General features: G+C 45.0%; 1 protein-coding gene across 1 annotated transcript in view; it reads left to right on the forward strand.

Annotated features, from left to right (window-relative positions):
* EIF4E3 (eukaryotic translation initiation factor 4E family member 3) overlaps positions 1-15,290 on the forward strand; it is a 134,138-nt gene extending 118,848 nt beyond the window's left edge. The window contains exon 7 of the mRNA XM_085624904.1: positions 13,054-15,290. Within this exon, the coding sequence (XP_085481030.1) occupies positions 13,054-13,100 (47 nt within the window). The 3' untranslated portion in view covers positions 13,101-15,290. The remainder of the gene's footprint in view (positions 1-13,053) is intronic.
* The last annotated feature ends 2,131 nt before the right edge of the window (positions 15,291-17,421 follow it).

Here is a 17,421-nt window from a genome sequence, read left to right on the forward strand (position 1 = left end):
CAAATAGGTTCCACTATGCTGTCAGCACCCTCTCTCTGCACTACAGGTGCAACAACTGTTGGGCAGTTCAATTTTTCAAGATTTCTTTGTAGTTCTGTGACCATTCTTTCTAGGTGTTTGGCAGATAATTCAACATTGAAATTAGACTTGCAACTGTGTTGAATGACTCTGTATGCCTTTCTGCTTGCTCTTCTGTTTACCTGCACGCCAGCCACATGCGAGGACACCAGGACTTGGGACTCGGTGTCCCAACACCCAACGCTCCCACTGAGGAGGAGCCAGCTCCCAGCTGCCTGCGCCGCGTGTGGTAAAAGTGTGGGATAGCTCCCGCAAGCCAAGGGTGTGCCTGTTAGCGCCAGGAGGAGGATGCCCCCCCCCCCCCCCCCCCCCCCCCCCGCTTTCTTCTTTTTTTTGCCTGGAGCCCGGGTCTTAGGCTGTGGACCATGGATCCTGCCTCAAAAGGAGATAGTCAGGATATCGGGGTCTGAACATGGATTTAGATATGCATTTGGTGGGATAAGCAGGTAAGAGTTAAGAGCCCCCACTTTCCATCAAACTTAATTTAACTGGTGTGTGGGCTTGTGTTTAACCTGTTGCCCATATCCCCCACTGCAATTGTGGGAATCGCATACTTACTTATTTAAGAGATCCTGGCCATTAGTGGCCATCTTGCTGGGTGCTTGCTGGGTCTAGCTGGACACTCCTGAGCATTTCCACTATGGGCAAACGCAGGGTGGCGGTGGGAGGCACTCCAAAAGACCCCTCGAAGTCAGGGAGCACTATGGATGCTTTCATGCAGCGAGCCGTTGGGGTCCAGGATAAGGAAATTGAACTGGCCAGCCGGCGATTGTCCCAATCACCCATTCCCCTTTCCACATAGAGCTTATTAGTTCCCTCACGAGAAGGGTCACTCGCACTGGCACAGGATCTATAGGTAAGTCGGACAGATATAGCACAAGCTTGTCCTGGTGCTACCTGCCTGCCCATGCCAATCACCTCCACGCAGTACAGTACCCAGCCAATAGCACCGAGGGCTTGTCCTGGTGTGACCCCTGGATTGGGGAAAGGAGCAGGGGGTGCAGAGAGGGAATGCCCCTCGATTGGGGGGGGGGGGGGCCCTGCCAAACGTAGGAAGAGTCTTCGTCTACAGTCAAAAACAGTGCCCCATGCAGGACTCAACACGGATATTACTCCCTTAAAGTTTTAAAGCAGCTCTGTTATCCGCACTGGACATTATACTAGATCCAATTTTACTCCACTTATCCGTGCTGGACAACAACATAACCAAACTAATTGCTTCGCTACCAAGGGACTGCGTGCCATCTCACACACAAGCCCCCCCTTCCTAAGGGCCACGGACAATTTTCCAGATGGTAATGGTATGTAGCCTGGTCTCGGACTCTCTCCCAGGTCTGTGATGGAGGGCGTTACAAAACGAACAAGTCACTTAGTGTCTGAAGCGGACCTTGCTATGACCGTACCACCTGTAAATAGTAAAAAACCTCTGGCTCGTCAAGTCCACTGTAAGGGGGGCCGTTTGAACCCAGAGTATCATCAGCCTCAAGGTCCCGAAGCTGGTGGGTCCAACAGCTTCCCAGATGACTGGCGGGGAGGGATGATCCCAGGGTAAGCCAGTAACCCCTCTGAGTTTGTGTACTGTCCACTTGCCACCAGAGTCAACCCAGCTTGTTATGGTTTTAGTCAATGCCCCCCCACCTTGACCCGGGGAGCAAGGAAGATTTTGACCACCTGAAGAACAAAGTGGTGTATTGGTTAAATTCGAACACTGCTCCCGGACCAAGGGTGGAAGATCAAATTCTCTTGGCGCGTAGGTTAGCCTGAGTGGGAAGAGCTAAGAAAACCTGGGACAGGGAACTGTGTTGTCATTAATTTTAGCAATAATTTTATAGTAAACAGCATTTAATGTTCAGAAGCGCAATTTACTACAGGAGTCGAACTCACCAATTGTGGCACTCCCATTGGGCTACTTTTACAGGCCCCGAAGTCATCTTTTCCCATCACTTGGCAACCCACAGAGGCGGTCCCAAGATGTGGGCTACAGGAATCAACATGAGGTGATAACGGGGGTAAGCTTGGCAAATAGGTTCATGCCCTTGAGTTCACTAGATGGGTGTGATTGACGGTGTGTTGGCTCCCAGGATCCAGACGTTCTTCCATCACAGGGGGAGGCATGGCCTCCGGATCCAGGACCCCATGAGTGTAAAGGGTGTAAGTTCATCTCCTGGAACATCGCAGGGCTCAAAAGAAGGGGCTCACAAGAAAGCTCGAGGAACCAGACTGGTTACTCTTTGTTAAAAGCTTTGATGTGATCTGTCTCCAGGAAACATGGGCTGTAGAGAATAGATGTCATCTGGAGGGTTATAGAACTTTTTTTGTGCCAGCTACCCCCTCTTTGCTGGGGCGAGCAAAGGGGGGGGCCTTGTAACCTATGTCTCAGTAGCAGTCAGAGGTAGCCCTGTTGTTTTGTCCCATATTTCTTTTACTCTACAAAAGATAATATCTAGTGGAAAGATTAGGCTCCTGCTTTTAAATTTTACATTTTACGTTTTGGGCCCTTGCCTGTTGCGGGTACTTGGGCCTCCCACACGAGTGAGGCACCGTTTTTATCGGGACACCCGGGGGAACGCTGAGTGGTAGGAAATTTGTGTCAGCCCGGTGATGCCACAACTTTCCCACACAAAAATATGTGAAAGAAGTGATTTTTTTTCAGCTAAATTTGAGGTTTGCAGGGCTTTCTGGGTAAGGAAACTTTGGGGGATCCACGCAAGCCATACCTCCCTGGAATCCCCCGGGTGTCTAGTTTTCAGAAATGTGTGGGTTTGGTAGGTTTCCCTTGGTGGCTGCCGAGCACCGGACCAAAAACCCAGGTGACCCCCCTTGCAAAACCAGGTCGTTTTGAGATAGGCAATTTTGATGTCGCCTCAATACGTTTTGGGCTCTTGCCTGTTGCAGGTGCTTGGGCCTCCCACACAAGTGAGGCACCGTATTTATCGGGAGACCCGGGGAAACGCTGGGTGGTAGGAAATATGTGTCAGCCCGGTGATGCCACAACTTTCCCACACACAAATATGTGAAAGAAGTGAATTTTTTCAGCTAAATTTGAGGTTTGCAGGGCATTCTGGGTAAGGAAACGTTGGGGGATCCAGGCAAGTCATACCTCCCTGGAATCCCCCGGGTGTCTAGTTTTCAGAAAGCCCCGGGCCAAAAACTCATGGGACCCCCTTTGCAAAACCAGGTTGTTTTGTGATGGGTAATTTTGATGTCTCCTCAATAAGTTTTGGGCCCTTGCCTGACGCGGGCACTAAGCCTACCCACGCAAGTGAGGTACCATTTTTCTCAGAAGACTTTGGGGAACGCAGGGTGGGTGGAATTTTGTGGACCCACGCACATTCCAGAACTTTACACCACAGAAATGTGAGGAAAATGTGTTATTTTGGACACATTTTTAGGTCTCTTCTAGCTATTGCGTTTACGCAATCGCTATGCGAGACTCTAGTAAGAGGGGCATTTCAAAGTGCTCCCGTGCATCGTGCTGCCATGCAATCCGTTTGGGGAAGCACTTAGCCCACTGGCGCGTGCACGTGTAGCCTCGGCATCATACTTCAAAGGGTCCGCTCCCCCGCCTGGAATGCGCTCCCCCGCCACAGCATGCCGAGAGATTGTTTCCTCATGGCGCCTCTCACAACTGTCCCTCCCCCACCACAGGGCTAGTCTCACGGACGCATTGCCATCCATCGATTTCACTTTCATGCCAGTGTTCTCTTTGCCTTTTAGCACACAGCCCGCCCTCCCCCCTCCGTGTTTCCTTGCACCTTTGCCCATATCTGAGTGTCAAACAACCAAAATAATAAGTTTGGCCTGCACGCTTTCTGCGCTTACAAAGTTAACATATGCCGCGCTCATTCCCTTTTCATCCTTCTAAGGTCGATAACATTAGCTCCATTAATTCTGCGTCTAAGGATTTAAATAACCATATGTTTTGTTGCAACTTTAGGCACTTCACACACGCAGCCCCACTGCTCACACACACAGGCATCAAGGCAGCAACAGAATGCTCTGAGCCCCACCAGTGTTTGCCACACACACATGCCTCTCGCATCTCGTGTTTTCTTCCAGCTTTGGCCCGTGTTCTCTTTGCCTTTCAGCACTCAGCTTCCCCGTAACCACCATTTAACTAACATCCTGCCACACTCATTTCATTTTCATCCTTGCTTTCACTTTCATGCCCGTGTTCTCTTTGCCTTTCAGCACACAGCTTCTCCGTAGCCACCATTTAACGACCATCCTGCCGTAAACACCATTTAACTACCATCCTTTTAGTTAAAATAAAAGAATTGCCTCTAAGGGTTTAAGAAACCATAGAAATACAAGGCAAGGCAGCAACAGAACGCTCTGAGCCCCACCAGTGTTTGCCACACACACATGCCTCTCGCCTATCTCTCCCCCTCCCTCCCCCCTCCGTGTTTTCTTGCAGCTTTGCCCAGATCTGAGTCTCAAACAACCAAAATAATAAGTTTGCCCTGCACGCTTTCTTCTCTTACAAAGTTAACATATGCCGCGCTCATTCCCTTTTCATCCTTCTAAGGTCGATAACATTAGCTCCATTAATTCTGCGTCTAAGGATTTAAATAACCATATGTTTTCTTGCAACTTTAGGCACTTCACACACACAGCCCCGCTGCTCACACACACAGGCATCAAGGCAGCAACAGAATGCTCTTAGCCCCACCAGTGTTTGCCACACACACATGCCTCTCGCATCTCGTGTTTTCTTCCAGCTTTGGCCCGTGTTCTCTTTGCCTTTCAGCACTCAGCTTCCCCGTAACCACCATTTAACTAACATCCTGCCGTAAACACCATTCAACTACCATCCTTTTAGTTAATATAAAAGAATTGCCTCTAAAGGTTTAAGGAACCATAGAAATACACGGCTAGGCAACATACACTCCGAATGCCACTCAGAGCCACATAATTACATGCCACATAACTACAATGCACTCAATACAACAGACACTCCAAAAACCAATCGGTGCCACATAGTTACACACCACATAATTACACAGCACCCAATGCCACATACACTTCAAATACCACTCAGCGTCACATAATTACACTACACTCAATGCCACATGCCCGCCAAATAACACTCAGTGCAAATTAATTACAATGCAAATAATGCAAGGTACACTCAAAATAACACTCAATGCCACATAATTACACGCCACTAAAATCAACATACACTCCACACAAAACCACTCAGTGCCACATAATTATATTCTACATAATTACACTCTATCTGTATCTATCTATCTATCTATCTTATCTATCTATCTATCGGACTATTGCACTCTATCTATCGCATCACCACAGCATCACTCAAGGGCACCACTACATCACTATGCGCTACTACAGCATCAATTAACGCCACAGCATCACTCGACACCACCACAACATCACTCACCGCCACCACAGTATCAATCTGTACAACCATTTAACAACTGGCTCTAATATGTTCTCTCAATATTTAGGCTTTATTACAAATGGCACAAAAAAAATGATAATATTTAACTTCTGTTATTGGATTTTAGGCGCAATTAAATACACTAAACATAATCTTCACAAGAGTTATTAACAAAAGTCTAAACAATTGACATTATAATTTACATTAACTTTTATTTAAGTATTAATTATTTGCAAAAATTAAAAGGCATTGTTATTTGTAATATCAATACATCTATGTCACCTAAATACAACACATATTGCATTACAAATGCTATAGGTGTCACATTTGCAACAGTTGAAACTATTGACATTGTACATGAGAAAGCTAGTAATTTCAATATTTTCAATACCAACACATAAATAAACAATTAGTCAATTTACAATACAAAAAGCTCAAACTTTCCTAATGCGAGACCTATTGCATTGCAAATGCTTGTTAGGTTTGCAATGGATTCTGGGTAACAGAACCTGGTGAGAGCCAGTCAAGTCACCCCATCCTGGATTCCCCTACGTGTCGAGTTTTCAAAAAATGCACAGGTTTGCTAGGTTTCCCTACGTGCCAACTGCGCTAGGGCCCAAAATCCACAGGTAGGCACACTGCTAAAAAAAAGTCGGAGCCCAGTGGGCTTTCTGCCGCCCTGGGGGGGAATCTGGGAAAGGGGTTTCATCCCGCTATGCCCCTAAAGGGACAGAAAGACTGTGGCTATTTTTTGTGAGGGTGGGGGCATTGGTATGACCATTTTGGGGAGCCCCCACCCCCACGCATAAAAAAAGCCTGCATACTCCATGGTGCCTAGTGGGCTTTCTGCCCCCCCAGGGGGCAGATCAGGGGCCACTGCCACCATCTACCCTCCGGGGGGGCAGAAAGACTGGAATTTCTCTGGGGTGGGGGTATTGTCATGCCCATTTTGGGGAGCCCCTACACTAATAAAACAAAAAAATCCATGGTTTCTAGTGGGCTTTCTGCGCCCCCCCAGGGGGGGCCAGATTGGGGGCTACAGCTCCCATCTGCCTCCTGGGGGGCAGAAAGACTGTCATTGTTGTGGGGGGGGGGGGTGGGGGCATTGGTGGGCCCGTTTCGGGCAGCCCACACCCTAAAAACAATTGCGCAAAAAATATCCCTGGTGGATAGTGGGCTTTCTGCCCCTCTGGGGTGGGGGGGGGCAGAAAGGCTGTAATGGTGGCAGGGGGGTGGGGGCATTTGGGTGCCCATTTTGGGCAGCCCCCTCCCTAAAAAAAAATGTGCAAAAAAAATCCCTCGCGTCAAGTGGGCTTTCTGCCCTCCCCCGGGAGTAGATTGGGTGCTACTGTCCCCATTTGCCCCCCGGGGGGGGGGGCAGAAAGACTGTAATGGTGGCGGGGGGTTGGTGGCATTGGCATGCCCGTTTTGGACAGCCCCCACCCTAAAACAGTGCAAAATAAAATCCCTGGCATCTAGTGGGCAGAAAGCCTGTAATGGTGGCGGGGGGTGGGGGCATTGGCGAGCCCGTTTCGGGCAGCCACCACCCTAAATAAAATCCACCACCCTAAGTAAAATTGCGCGAAAAAAATCCCTGGCGTCAAGTGGTCTTTCCGCCCCCCCGAAGGGGCAGATTAGGGGCCAATGCCCCATCTGCCCCACAGGGGGGGACAGAAAGACTGTAATAATTGGGGGGGGCATGGGCCTGCCCGTTTTGGGCAGCCCCCACCCTTATTTTTACTTTCTAAAAAAAATCCCTGGTGTCTAGTGGGCTTTCCGCCCCCCCCGAAGGGGCAGATTAGGGGCCAATCTGCCCCCCAAGGGGGTAGAAAGGCTGTAATGATGGCGGGTGGGTGGGGGCATTGGCGTGCCTGTTTCGGGCAGCCCCCACCCTAAAAAAAACTAAAAACAAATCCCTGGTGTTTAATGGGCTTTCTGCCCCCCCCCCCCCCCAAAGGGGCAAATTAGGGGCCAATGCCCCATCTGCCTCCCGGGCGGACAGAAAGACTGTAATAAATGGGGGTGTGGGGGCATGGGGATGCCCATTCTGGGCAGCCCCACCCTTATTTTTAGTTTCTAAAAAAATCCCTGGTGTCTAGTGGGCTTTCCGCCCCCCTGAAGGGGCAGATTAGGGGCCAATGCCTCTTCTGCCCCCCGAGGGGGGGGGGGGGCAGAAAGGCTGTAATGGTGGCAGGTGGGTGGGGGCATTGGCGTGCCCATTTCGGGCAGCCCCCACCCTAAAAAAAACCCTAAAAACAAATTCCTGGTGTTTAGTGGGCTTTCTGCCCTCCCGAAGAGGCAGATTAGGGGCCACTGCCCCATCTGCCCCCCAGGGGGGGGAAAGAAAGACTGTAATAATTGGGGGGTGGGGTGGGGGCATGGGCCTGCCCGTTTTGGGCAGCCCCTGCCCCTATTTTTACTTTTTTTAAAATTCCCTGGTGTCTAGTGGGCTTTTTGCCCCCCCCCCCCCCCGGGGGGGCTGATTGGGGCCTACTGCCCCCATCTGCCCCCCAGGGGGGGGGGCAAAAAGACTAAATGATGCCAAATTATTTGGGGGGAGCAAAGGCCCTTGCCCAAGGGGCCGCTAACCCCCCCCCACCCCGCCCCCCCCGGTGTCTAGTGGGTGGATCCCTGCTTGGGGATCGCCATCCTGTGGCGATCCCCAAGCAGGGAATCCACTGGGGAGGGGGACCATTGGAAAGGGGAGATTCTCCCCTTTCCAACGATACCTCTCCCGTCTTTCTACGTGCTCAGGGGGCTGAGATAGCCCCCTAAGCACTTAGAAAGTGAAACTGAAATGAGCCTCTTGGCTCATTTCAGTTTCGGTTTCACTGTAATAGTCAGCGCGACGTGCGCGCCGATCGTCATTACGGGGAAAGCAGAGTGGGGGGGGGGCTCAGGAGCTGGGGAAGCTCTTCCCCAGCTCCCGAGGCTATTTTGGTTTAAAGGGAATCGCTCTGGTGCCCGCTCCAGAGGGATTTCCCAGGGGATGTCTCATGACGAGCTGGACTCGTCATGGGCACACGAGAACTGTGTGCCATGACGAGTCCGGCTCGTCATGGGCATTCAAGGGGTTAAAGCGGGTGGGGAGGAGATTGAAGTGGGGTCAATTTGTCCCGTAGCAGTTCCATGAGTCCCTCCTAACCCAGTGTCATGGGGAGTTTGCCACCTGTTTAGATAGTGAGGCTGCCATATTGGACATTATGGAGTCCTTTGGAAATATGTCCAGTGCCATAGTAAATCTACTGCGGGTCCAGGGTTAGTGTTTACCGCATTCAAGACCAAGATGGTTTGACTCTGATTGCTCTTGTGCCGCGAGGAAATTGAAAGAGGCCCTGGGAATGACCCCTCGAGACCAGGTGTCTATGAAGTGCCTTTGGAGAGCCTATAAGGCTGCTCTAGTAAAGCGTAAGTCTGCCCTGAAAGAGCATGGTCAGACCTAGTAGAGGCCAGCACTCTGAGCAATAGCTCAAAGTTCTGGAGCATTATTAACAGTCCCTTTTTAATAGACACTGGCAACCTAATTGATGCCCATATCTCAGAGGATGAGTTGGTAAACCATTTTGAGGGCATGTTCCAGACTGATATATCGCTGATACAAGGGCAAGAAGGTGTGGAAGGCAAATGGAGGGTCGTTTTTTCAGCACAAGAGATAAGAGCTGGCATTCTGGGACTGACTAAAAATAAGCCCCAGGCCCTGATAGAATACTGCCAGACCTTTACATCATGAACGTGGAAACATGGGTGCCTGTACTCACAGCAGTTATTAATGCATGGGTTCAGGCCAGCGACCCAGATTCCTGGTCCCTATCGACCATCGTCCCAGTCTTCAAAAAGGGCGATCAGCATAGTACTCTCTGCTATAGGCCCATTTCCCTTCTGGATTCTGTGGTGAAGGTGATGGGACGTATGGTTTTAGATAGACTCGAAAATTGGGCAGATGACCTTTAGCTGAGGTACAATATGGTTTCCGCCCATGCCGATCCACAGTGGAACAATGTTTAAACCTATATATGATCTTGAACAAGTACACCGTGGCTCGTTCCGGCTCTATCCATCTAGCCTTCATGGATCTGTACTCCGTGTTTGTTCGAGTAAATAGATCGAAGCTTTAGCAGATGTTATCCATTGGCTTTGATAGGGACATTATTTTGTTTTTAAGGGACCTCCATAGAGACTCAAAAGCAGTTGTCCATTACTCAAAAGATCTTACTCAAAAGATCTTACTCAAAAGATCTTAAAGTGACCCGCAAGTTTGACATTAGGAGAGGGGTGCGTCAGGGGTGTATCCTGGCCCCCTTCCCTTTAAACTTGTATATTAACTCTCTGGAGAAGGTCCTCCTATACTATAGAGCCAAATGAAAGTAGTCCAATTACGGGGAGAGTGTTGATTACGTTTCTCATTGGGTAGCACTGGGAAGAGTTACTTATGTAAGTGGCAGGACAAGATGATACTGGCATGTTAGAGCCTTAAATATGAAATAACTTATTCACCCACATCTGCTATTTTAACATATAAAGGTTTACAGCAGAGAGTGTGGTGGAGGGGATAAGGCGATGACTAGTTGTTTATAATCACAGATTCTTTTTCATTGACTTGAACACCAAAGTAGATATTCAGGTATGTAGGCTTTGTCTCTTTCTTCCTGATCCTCGAACATAGTGCCTTATTCTTCTCAGTGATGTTTCGCAGCAGCTCTTCAAGCTCTCCATCACACTGCCTTTTCAATTTTCCCAGTTCAGTGTTTGAACCATTTGATGGTGGCTTTGAGAGTCTTATTTGGTTTCCTCATTTTGAAGCGGGTCAGCTTTGCAAGGGAAATGTGATGTTTTTAATTTGTTTTTCTCTCTGTGCACCTAGCAAGATTGCTTTGGTATGGCTAATTGCAGTGAGTTAGTGGCTCTGCTGTTTTGTATTGAGTCTACATTCTACTTTGCTGATATTTTGATTCATCACAATGAGGTGTCTTTTAATCATCCCTAGTCTGGGGCCATGGGCTGCACAATTGTTTGGTGCTACGTGCTCAATTAATGGACTGTACTAAGTCTGAAGATGGATTAGTAAATTAAACAATGTTTTTGAGTCAAGGAAGTTATGCTACGTTTACTGGGCATTGTCAACTTGACTGGTCTACCCTCAACTTGATGGCACAAAGGTCTGCATGTGTAGGGAAATGTCTATCATAACTTCCAGAAATGTTCATTCTTATCCTGTGACTTAGTAGATTGCTGCCATGATGAAGGAACTATCTGGGTACGTGTCAGGCATTTGAAAGAGTATTTTGAACTGATGAATGTTTCCGATAGGTTATATGTTCAAGTGGGTATTGGTGTCATAGAATTAATCTCTACAAACATAGCTATGCACTTAACATGGAAGACCTGAATCTAGTTTGAAATGGGAATATTTTTTAATCATGTACAATATAAGGGAGGTGGGAAAAGAGTGATTAAGGCTTCATTGTAGGTCTCTAGTCTGGTGGAACTTCGTTGATCTTAATCGGTGACTAATAAGTGCTCCTACTTGTGATAAGTTTATAAACTGTTTCGGTGAGATAGGGTTGTTGTCCCAGATCTTCAGGGAATAGTGACAAAGTTGATGTCATTGATGTTTCAATCTTGTGTTTCTTGATTTAAGGCATGATGGTGTTTTAGCTCCTGGTCTTCTTTTGTCTGCCAAAGGTGGTTAAGTTATGTGGCAGGTATGTTTGTGTGCTAGTTTTAAATATTATTTTAGGAATACATTTTGCCAAGCATCAGCGTAGAACTCACCTCACCGGGAAGAAAGGGAGTGTGGACACCAAAGTCCAGTAGGGAATTGCCCCGGACTTGCACAATTCTGTGGTGCAATTCAGGTACATACCGTTTTAGTTTGTGTGAAAGTGAACACTGACCTAATGCTGTTTTTAAGTTCCTGCAACTGATTTCATTTGGTGCTGTCGACAGTTAAAGTGAAGTTGAAACAATTGAGTGGATGCAAAATCCGCACAGGAGATTGGAGACATTTATCCTGAGATATGTGAGGGATTTTTTGACTATATTGGGCAATGGTGCAAGCTCCTCTCTGTAGAACGACATTGTCATGGGTATTGACTTTGTATGTAGTGGTCTTAAAATAGAGGTTGTTTTGGGGGTGTGGGCGGAAGTCTGCCTTTAAAAGTAGTTTGAAGGCTTGTTATTGCCTCCTTTTGTGTTAACAATATTTAATCTGGCCTAGTCAGTCTCTCTAAAGTTTAGGTTGATGGCCTTGCAATAGTCAGTAGCCTTGGGAATGACTGGGTCTTGAAGAGGAATGACAATGTTTGACGTCTGTGAAAAGCGCTATGCTTTCGTTCAAGGCTTCTGTGATGTGTTCACATGCAATAGGTTACTTTCACTGTGGTTAATGGGGTGATTTAAGCAGAATAGACTGCTTTAAGTAATTTCACCACCTTTCTGGTCCTAGCCGGTGAAGAAATATTTGCATTTAGTGATATTGACTTACCAAAGTACAGAGCGGTTTTATTTTGTGGAGGCATGGGGCATCCATGTTGGCTTTAATGGTAAAGTGTTATCACCTAGTGTTCATACTGGTTGAATCATGGTTTACAAGATGATGCCATGTTTTTTGGTGATAACGAGGGGAGTCTTTGAAGGTTCTTAGTAATGATGTTTTTACTTAATGCAAGTTAGTGTGACGGGTAGTTTGGTGTGGTGAAGTAGTCCTAGTTCAAAGGGGCTAGGAGCTGCAAATACGCAATGACATAGGGCAAAAAGAGTATGTTGATGAATGGTTCTACTAATGTGGGTTAATTTAAAGGGGATGTGTGATAATTAGTGTATGAAGGAGGTCGAAGACCTTTTATTTTCTTGGTTAATTAGGTTCTAGAGACTTTCAATCTCTGAGGAAGATTTTGTTGAAATGTTTGGTAAATGGTTCGGTCTGTGGGTTCTGTAGCTTCTGTTGGATGTAAGGGAACCTTTCAGGTGATGAGCAGCAGGAAGTTAAAGATTGTGAGTTTCTGGAACGTGCAGGACCTAGACTACTTGTGGATTTTATTTATTATTCTTCTGTGCGTGCAGCCAGTGTGCTGTATGCAGTATCCTAAGTGGAAGATGATGTAAGGGATTGTGAAGGCAAGTCAGGTTTCAGTGATGAGACGAAGTTGACATTTTATTTCTGCAACATGAAATATTAAGATGTGTGTTGGTGCGTGCGTCCAAGGGCATTAAAAGGTGGTGGCTTGTCGGTGGGGGAGATTGGGGTGTGATTAAGGTTAAGCTTTGAGCTGCTTCGATGTTTGTTTCAGATGTGTTTAGATGAGGTAAATGTACTTGCAGATAATCTAAATGGAGCCCATTTATCTGGAAGATACACCATTGACTCAGTTCTCCTGGCCCTAAGCTTGATACCCTTGATCAACATCTAGGATTAATCTTGGAGGACTGTTATTGCTGGATATGACGTGTGTCCCACCTTACAGTCGGTTCATTGAAAGTTTCATATGAAAGTGAACCATGTACAATTTGAGTTTCTTGTATTCTGCTTTGAAAAAGCTGAATTTCATTATGAAATGTTTTGTCTTTTGCAGCCCATGAAGAACACCATGCGTTTGAAGGTGGACGTTCAAGGCATTAACTGTACCTTCCAAGGAATAAACTTTACTTTGCCATCTTCTTGAGCAAATTCTACACAGAAGGGAGGGATGCTTGATCGACGTTTGGCTGGAGCACTATGCTTGTCATTTTTAGATATTTTTTAAAAACCTTCTGATTAAATATTTGGGCAATTAGTACTCAAAGTAAAAAATATTGTATATATATTTCTAAGCAATTTTTTTAGACCTCCAAATTTCCCTTTTCTGTATGATCTGGACAATTTATTTGTTGCCGCAATGTCTTTTAGTCCATTTGTATATGACGTTTCAATCGGGTATAAGCCTTCCAGATGTTATGTTAATTGTACTGTCTTTTAAAGCTAAATGCAAATATGCACAAACATGAAATGCTGCTTTTTTATAAACTTGCTGTACATATAGGAGTAATGGTTTGGTTAAACACACACTTTAGATTTTTTTTAAACATTCCCATCATGTTGAGATGCTGTCTGTGACTGCCTTTGTCCCAGGAAAGGAAAAAAAAATGCTCTGCATTTTTTCAGATTCATCTTGTATTGCACTGACAATAGCACACATACTGTAAATTATTGCCGGGTACTAACGTAAAGCTAAAGATCGTAAATTGACCAATTTCACTATAGGGGAAAATAATGGGCGACTTCCTTGTGCCATTTCTCTCGTAGCATTCATGCTTTTTGACTTGGAGGACTTTCTTCAGCACATTACGTTTTTTGGCCACTGTATTTGACAATTTTATTTGGTTAACTATTAAAGTTGAAATGTCACAATCACGATTTCCCTACTTTTTTGCTACATGGTTTTAGTAAAACGCCTATCTGTACCTTTAGTTATTTTTTTTGTATATGCAGTATTTAGATCTGAAAGCACCTTAAGCAATGCAAGTCATTTTAAGTCAAGGCAGCAGAACTACCCAAAATAACTAGACTGTCAAGGCGGCCAAAAAAAGGCTAGATGTGCGAATAGGTCCAAAATCTGAAACTTACAGTAAATGTGACTTTTTTGAAGCCTTTTCTGGGTTTTCAGCTCAGCAATTCCCGTTACTCTTCCGTATACTTCAATGTAGGACTTGAAGTAAGAGCGAGACCTGCGTTAATGACACTGCTAAAGGAAGAGCTGCTACCATGGGTTGAACTCTATGAAAGGTGTTTCTGTCATGGAAGAAAGAGTAAGGGTGCGTGTCGGGGATGCACAGATCATTCATAGTCTTGTACGTTTAGAAGCAGGAAAACTGCATTGCCAGATCCTCGTTGAAGTGGATCTAAACATGGTTCCATTTTGGCAAATTTGGTTTTATGTGCCTGTTTTATTACGGCTGCCAAACTTAAGATGAGCATCTTGGTAGCACTGCTGCTTTCAGAAAGGGTCTGAGTAAATTTCCAGTAGAACTGTGAACGTGTACAATGTTAAACTTTGAGTGCGTTTTGTCCTTATTTTTGGAGCTGTCCATAGGTTTTATTCTTCTAGTACCAAAGATTATTGGTTTAGTTGCCTTTCAAAGATGCTGCGAAGCACTTGTTCATATTTGCACCGGACTAATAGTTTTGTTTCTGGGAGCCCGAGCCTGCATTGATTATTTTATTGAATTCAAAACAGGAACATCTCTACTCAAAATCACATGCTAAAGAGGGCTTTTGGTGCTTTCATTTGGAAACATTGAGGTTGCACTGATTTCCACTCATTTGTAGCACGAAGGCAAGCATTTACATTGAGTCCGTTTTTAAATAGTTTATATTTTCAGCTGTATTTAAACATTACCCAAGTGTGCTTTTCACTTCAATCATGAAAGGTATTTTGAGAAGAATGCTTTGCTTCAGTAATACTCAGGGCCCTGTTTTAAAACAAACTCCTGTTTTGTTATTTCTGGAAAGAAAACATTTTGGAATCGAGAGCCATCCATTACTGAGGTTTTAAGTGTTGCAGACCGCCTTTGCCAGGTCTGTTTCTGTGAAAATGCACAAAATGTCCGGATCAGTTAAACCTTTGTTGATGATCACTACTTAAAAACTAGATCACAGACATAAATCTTATTTTATGCAAGCATACCTAATGTTTTCTGTCATGTTACAGTGGAATATGGTTGACTTCTATCTTTATCAGATTTGTGCCTTGTGTGTTATAAAGAGTAAAACTAGTTTAGAAATGTGTTCAGTTTGAACGTCTTATTTAAATAAATTCTATATATGCCAAAACAGTTTTCTTTATTGTTTTTGTGGTTCCAGTTAAGTTATTTTGAATAAAGCATTTGTGCATTGAACACCTATAAGCTGTGTACACTATTTCAGTATTCCATCACACTATATGTGAAATCTGAATTATTTATCATTCTGTTTTCTTAAACTCCGTTCTAATGCTCAATGCAAGAACTTCGATAGCCAGCTTGACAAACTCTTATTCATAGACTCAAGAAGATCCACAAATCACCCATAAAGAAAGCGAAATTACACTATTAATTGAACTGAACTTCCAAAAATGGAAGTGTGAAAGGTCTGTGTGATAAAAGTAGAAGCAGAATATTTCTCTTCAGTGCCCCTTATGAATAATTTCTTCGCACAGCAGCATCATGGGTAACACAGGTCAGAATGTGGCTGATGAGCACGAGAGACCAAGACAGAAAGAGAGGACGAGAGACCAAGAAAGTTCCTGCGAGATATTGTAAGACTAGGAAATAGAGGTCCAGAGAGGGAGGAAATGAAAGAACCTCAGTTGTGCTTTATAAAAAGAAAAAAGAAAAGTACTACGATGTTTAAGTTGGTTATTCATATAGCTCTTTAAGTCATCATATGGTCCTGTCCCATTTCTGAGGATGGGACCAGGCAGGAGAGATGGAAAAAAAAATAAGAACATGAGAGAGGAAACGAGATAAAATGGGATTGACTGAAGAAGAGGTATTTCCTTCCCAGAAAATATATCTCAGGGGACAAAGAAACCGTTCTTTATTGGTAGATGGCATTAGGCATCCGACCAAAAGGTAAGGAGTAAAGGAAATTAGAAACTGGATGCAAGAGACGACCGGAAGGAACAAGAGGAGGAAAAGGTAGTAGTTGGACATGATGGTTGACAAAGTGGAATCGGGGACTTGTTGAGTTCTAAAGAAGAGTGCAATATTCAATAGATACTAGTGCAGACAAGAGTCAGACTGCCTCCCCACTCCAGTGTCAACAGCCAGATTCCTCATAAGTCTGCCCCATATATTTAAATTTAGGCCAACTACCCACAGCTAAAGAAGGAGCAGGAGGGAGAACTTGGGGGATGACAAGGTTAGAGATGTCAGTTGTTTATCGGTGCCTTAAGGAGGAAGAAGAGTGTTTACCTAGCAGGCACTTCCTGCTTCTAGTTGGTATTTAACCTCTGCGGAAGGAGATTGTAAATGCTAAGTCAGTCTGTAGATCCTACTCCTGTGCTTTCTGCAGAAACAGTCTTTAGTATGTCTACAACTGACACTTACCGTTCTATTTTGATAACATTTACTTATAAAAAAAAACCTTTTTGAATTGTACTTATCAGCTCCACCTCTCCATTTAGGACTCTTCTGAAAATTCTGTTGAGTTGTAGCAGTTGTGTTAAATCTTTTCAGAAATTTAAATTCTACAGTTTGTGTGTCTTTTGCAGGTTTGCGTATCCATTCCATGTTATGTGGGTGCCTTTGATAATCATACGGTATACTCTTTTTGTGCTTACCAAAAGTGGGCTGTATTTCAGGCTATAGTAGAGACCATGCTGATCACAGCCAAGAATATTCAATGGGAGCTAAAATTGCTTTTAATGCTGTGATTTTTCTTTTTTTCTTCTTTAAGTCTTTTTCGAGACAATGTATTTTTGTATGGTCTGGCCACAAGAACTATTAAACCACTGGCTGTCGAACTATAGAGCTGCACTGCTTATGTTATTTGGTTGAGAGGTGAGATTACCTGCCAATGCAAGTTGAGTGCCAAGAGAGTGTTCCATTTTCTGTTGGTGGACTTCTTGAGTACTGTTGCTGTAGCAGCTGTTATTGCAAGAGGGTGACAAAGGAGATGATGTTGTGGTTGCTCCAGATCATTGGGATTATCCTGTTACTGTGATTAATCCAGAAAGAGATGGGGATTGCTGCCAGGGTGTGGCCATATGTATGTATAGAACAAGAGACAGGTTGTGAGTAGCTGAGAGTCTCTAGAAAGGCCATACATGATCTTTACTTGTGAAGATGGTCTATCAAAGTAGATGTTCATGTCCTTCTGAATGCTGTTGAGGTGTTTTAATGTCCGAGATGGCATCCAGGCAGATGTATGCATGCAATTTATTTTTGTGAAGTGACATTTACAGAAGAAAGAATCTGATGCA

The sequence above is a fragment of the Triturus cristatus genome, chromosome 9 (assembly GCF_964204655.1).
Source record: "Triturus cristatus chromosome 9, aTriCri1.1, whole genome shotgun sequence".
In the NCBI taxonomy this organism is placed as follows: Eukaryota; Metazoa; Chordata; class Amphibia; order Caudata; family Salamandridae; genus Triturus; species Triturus cristatus.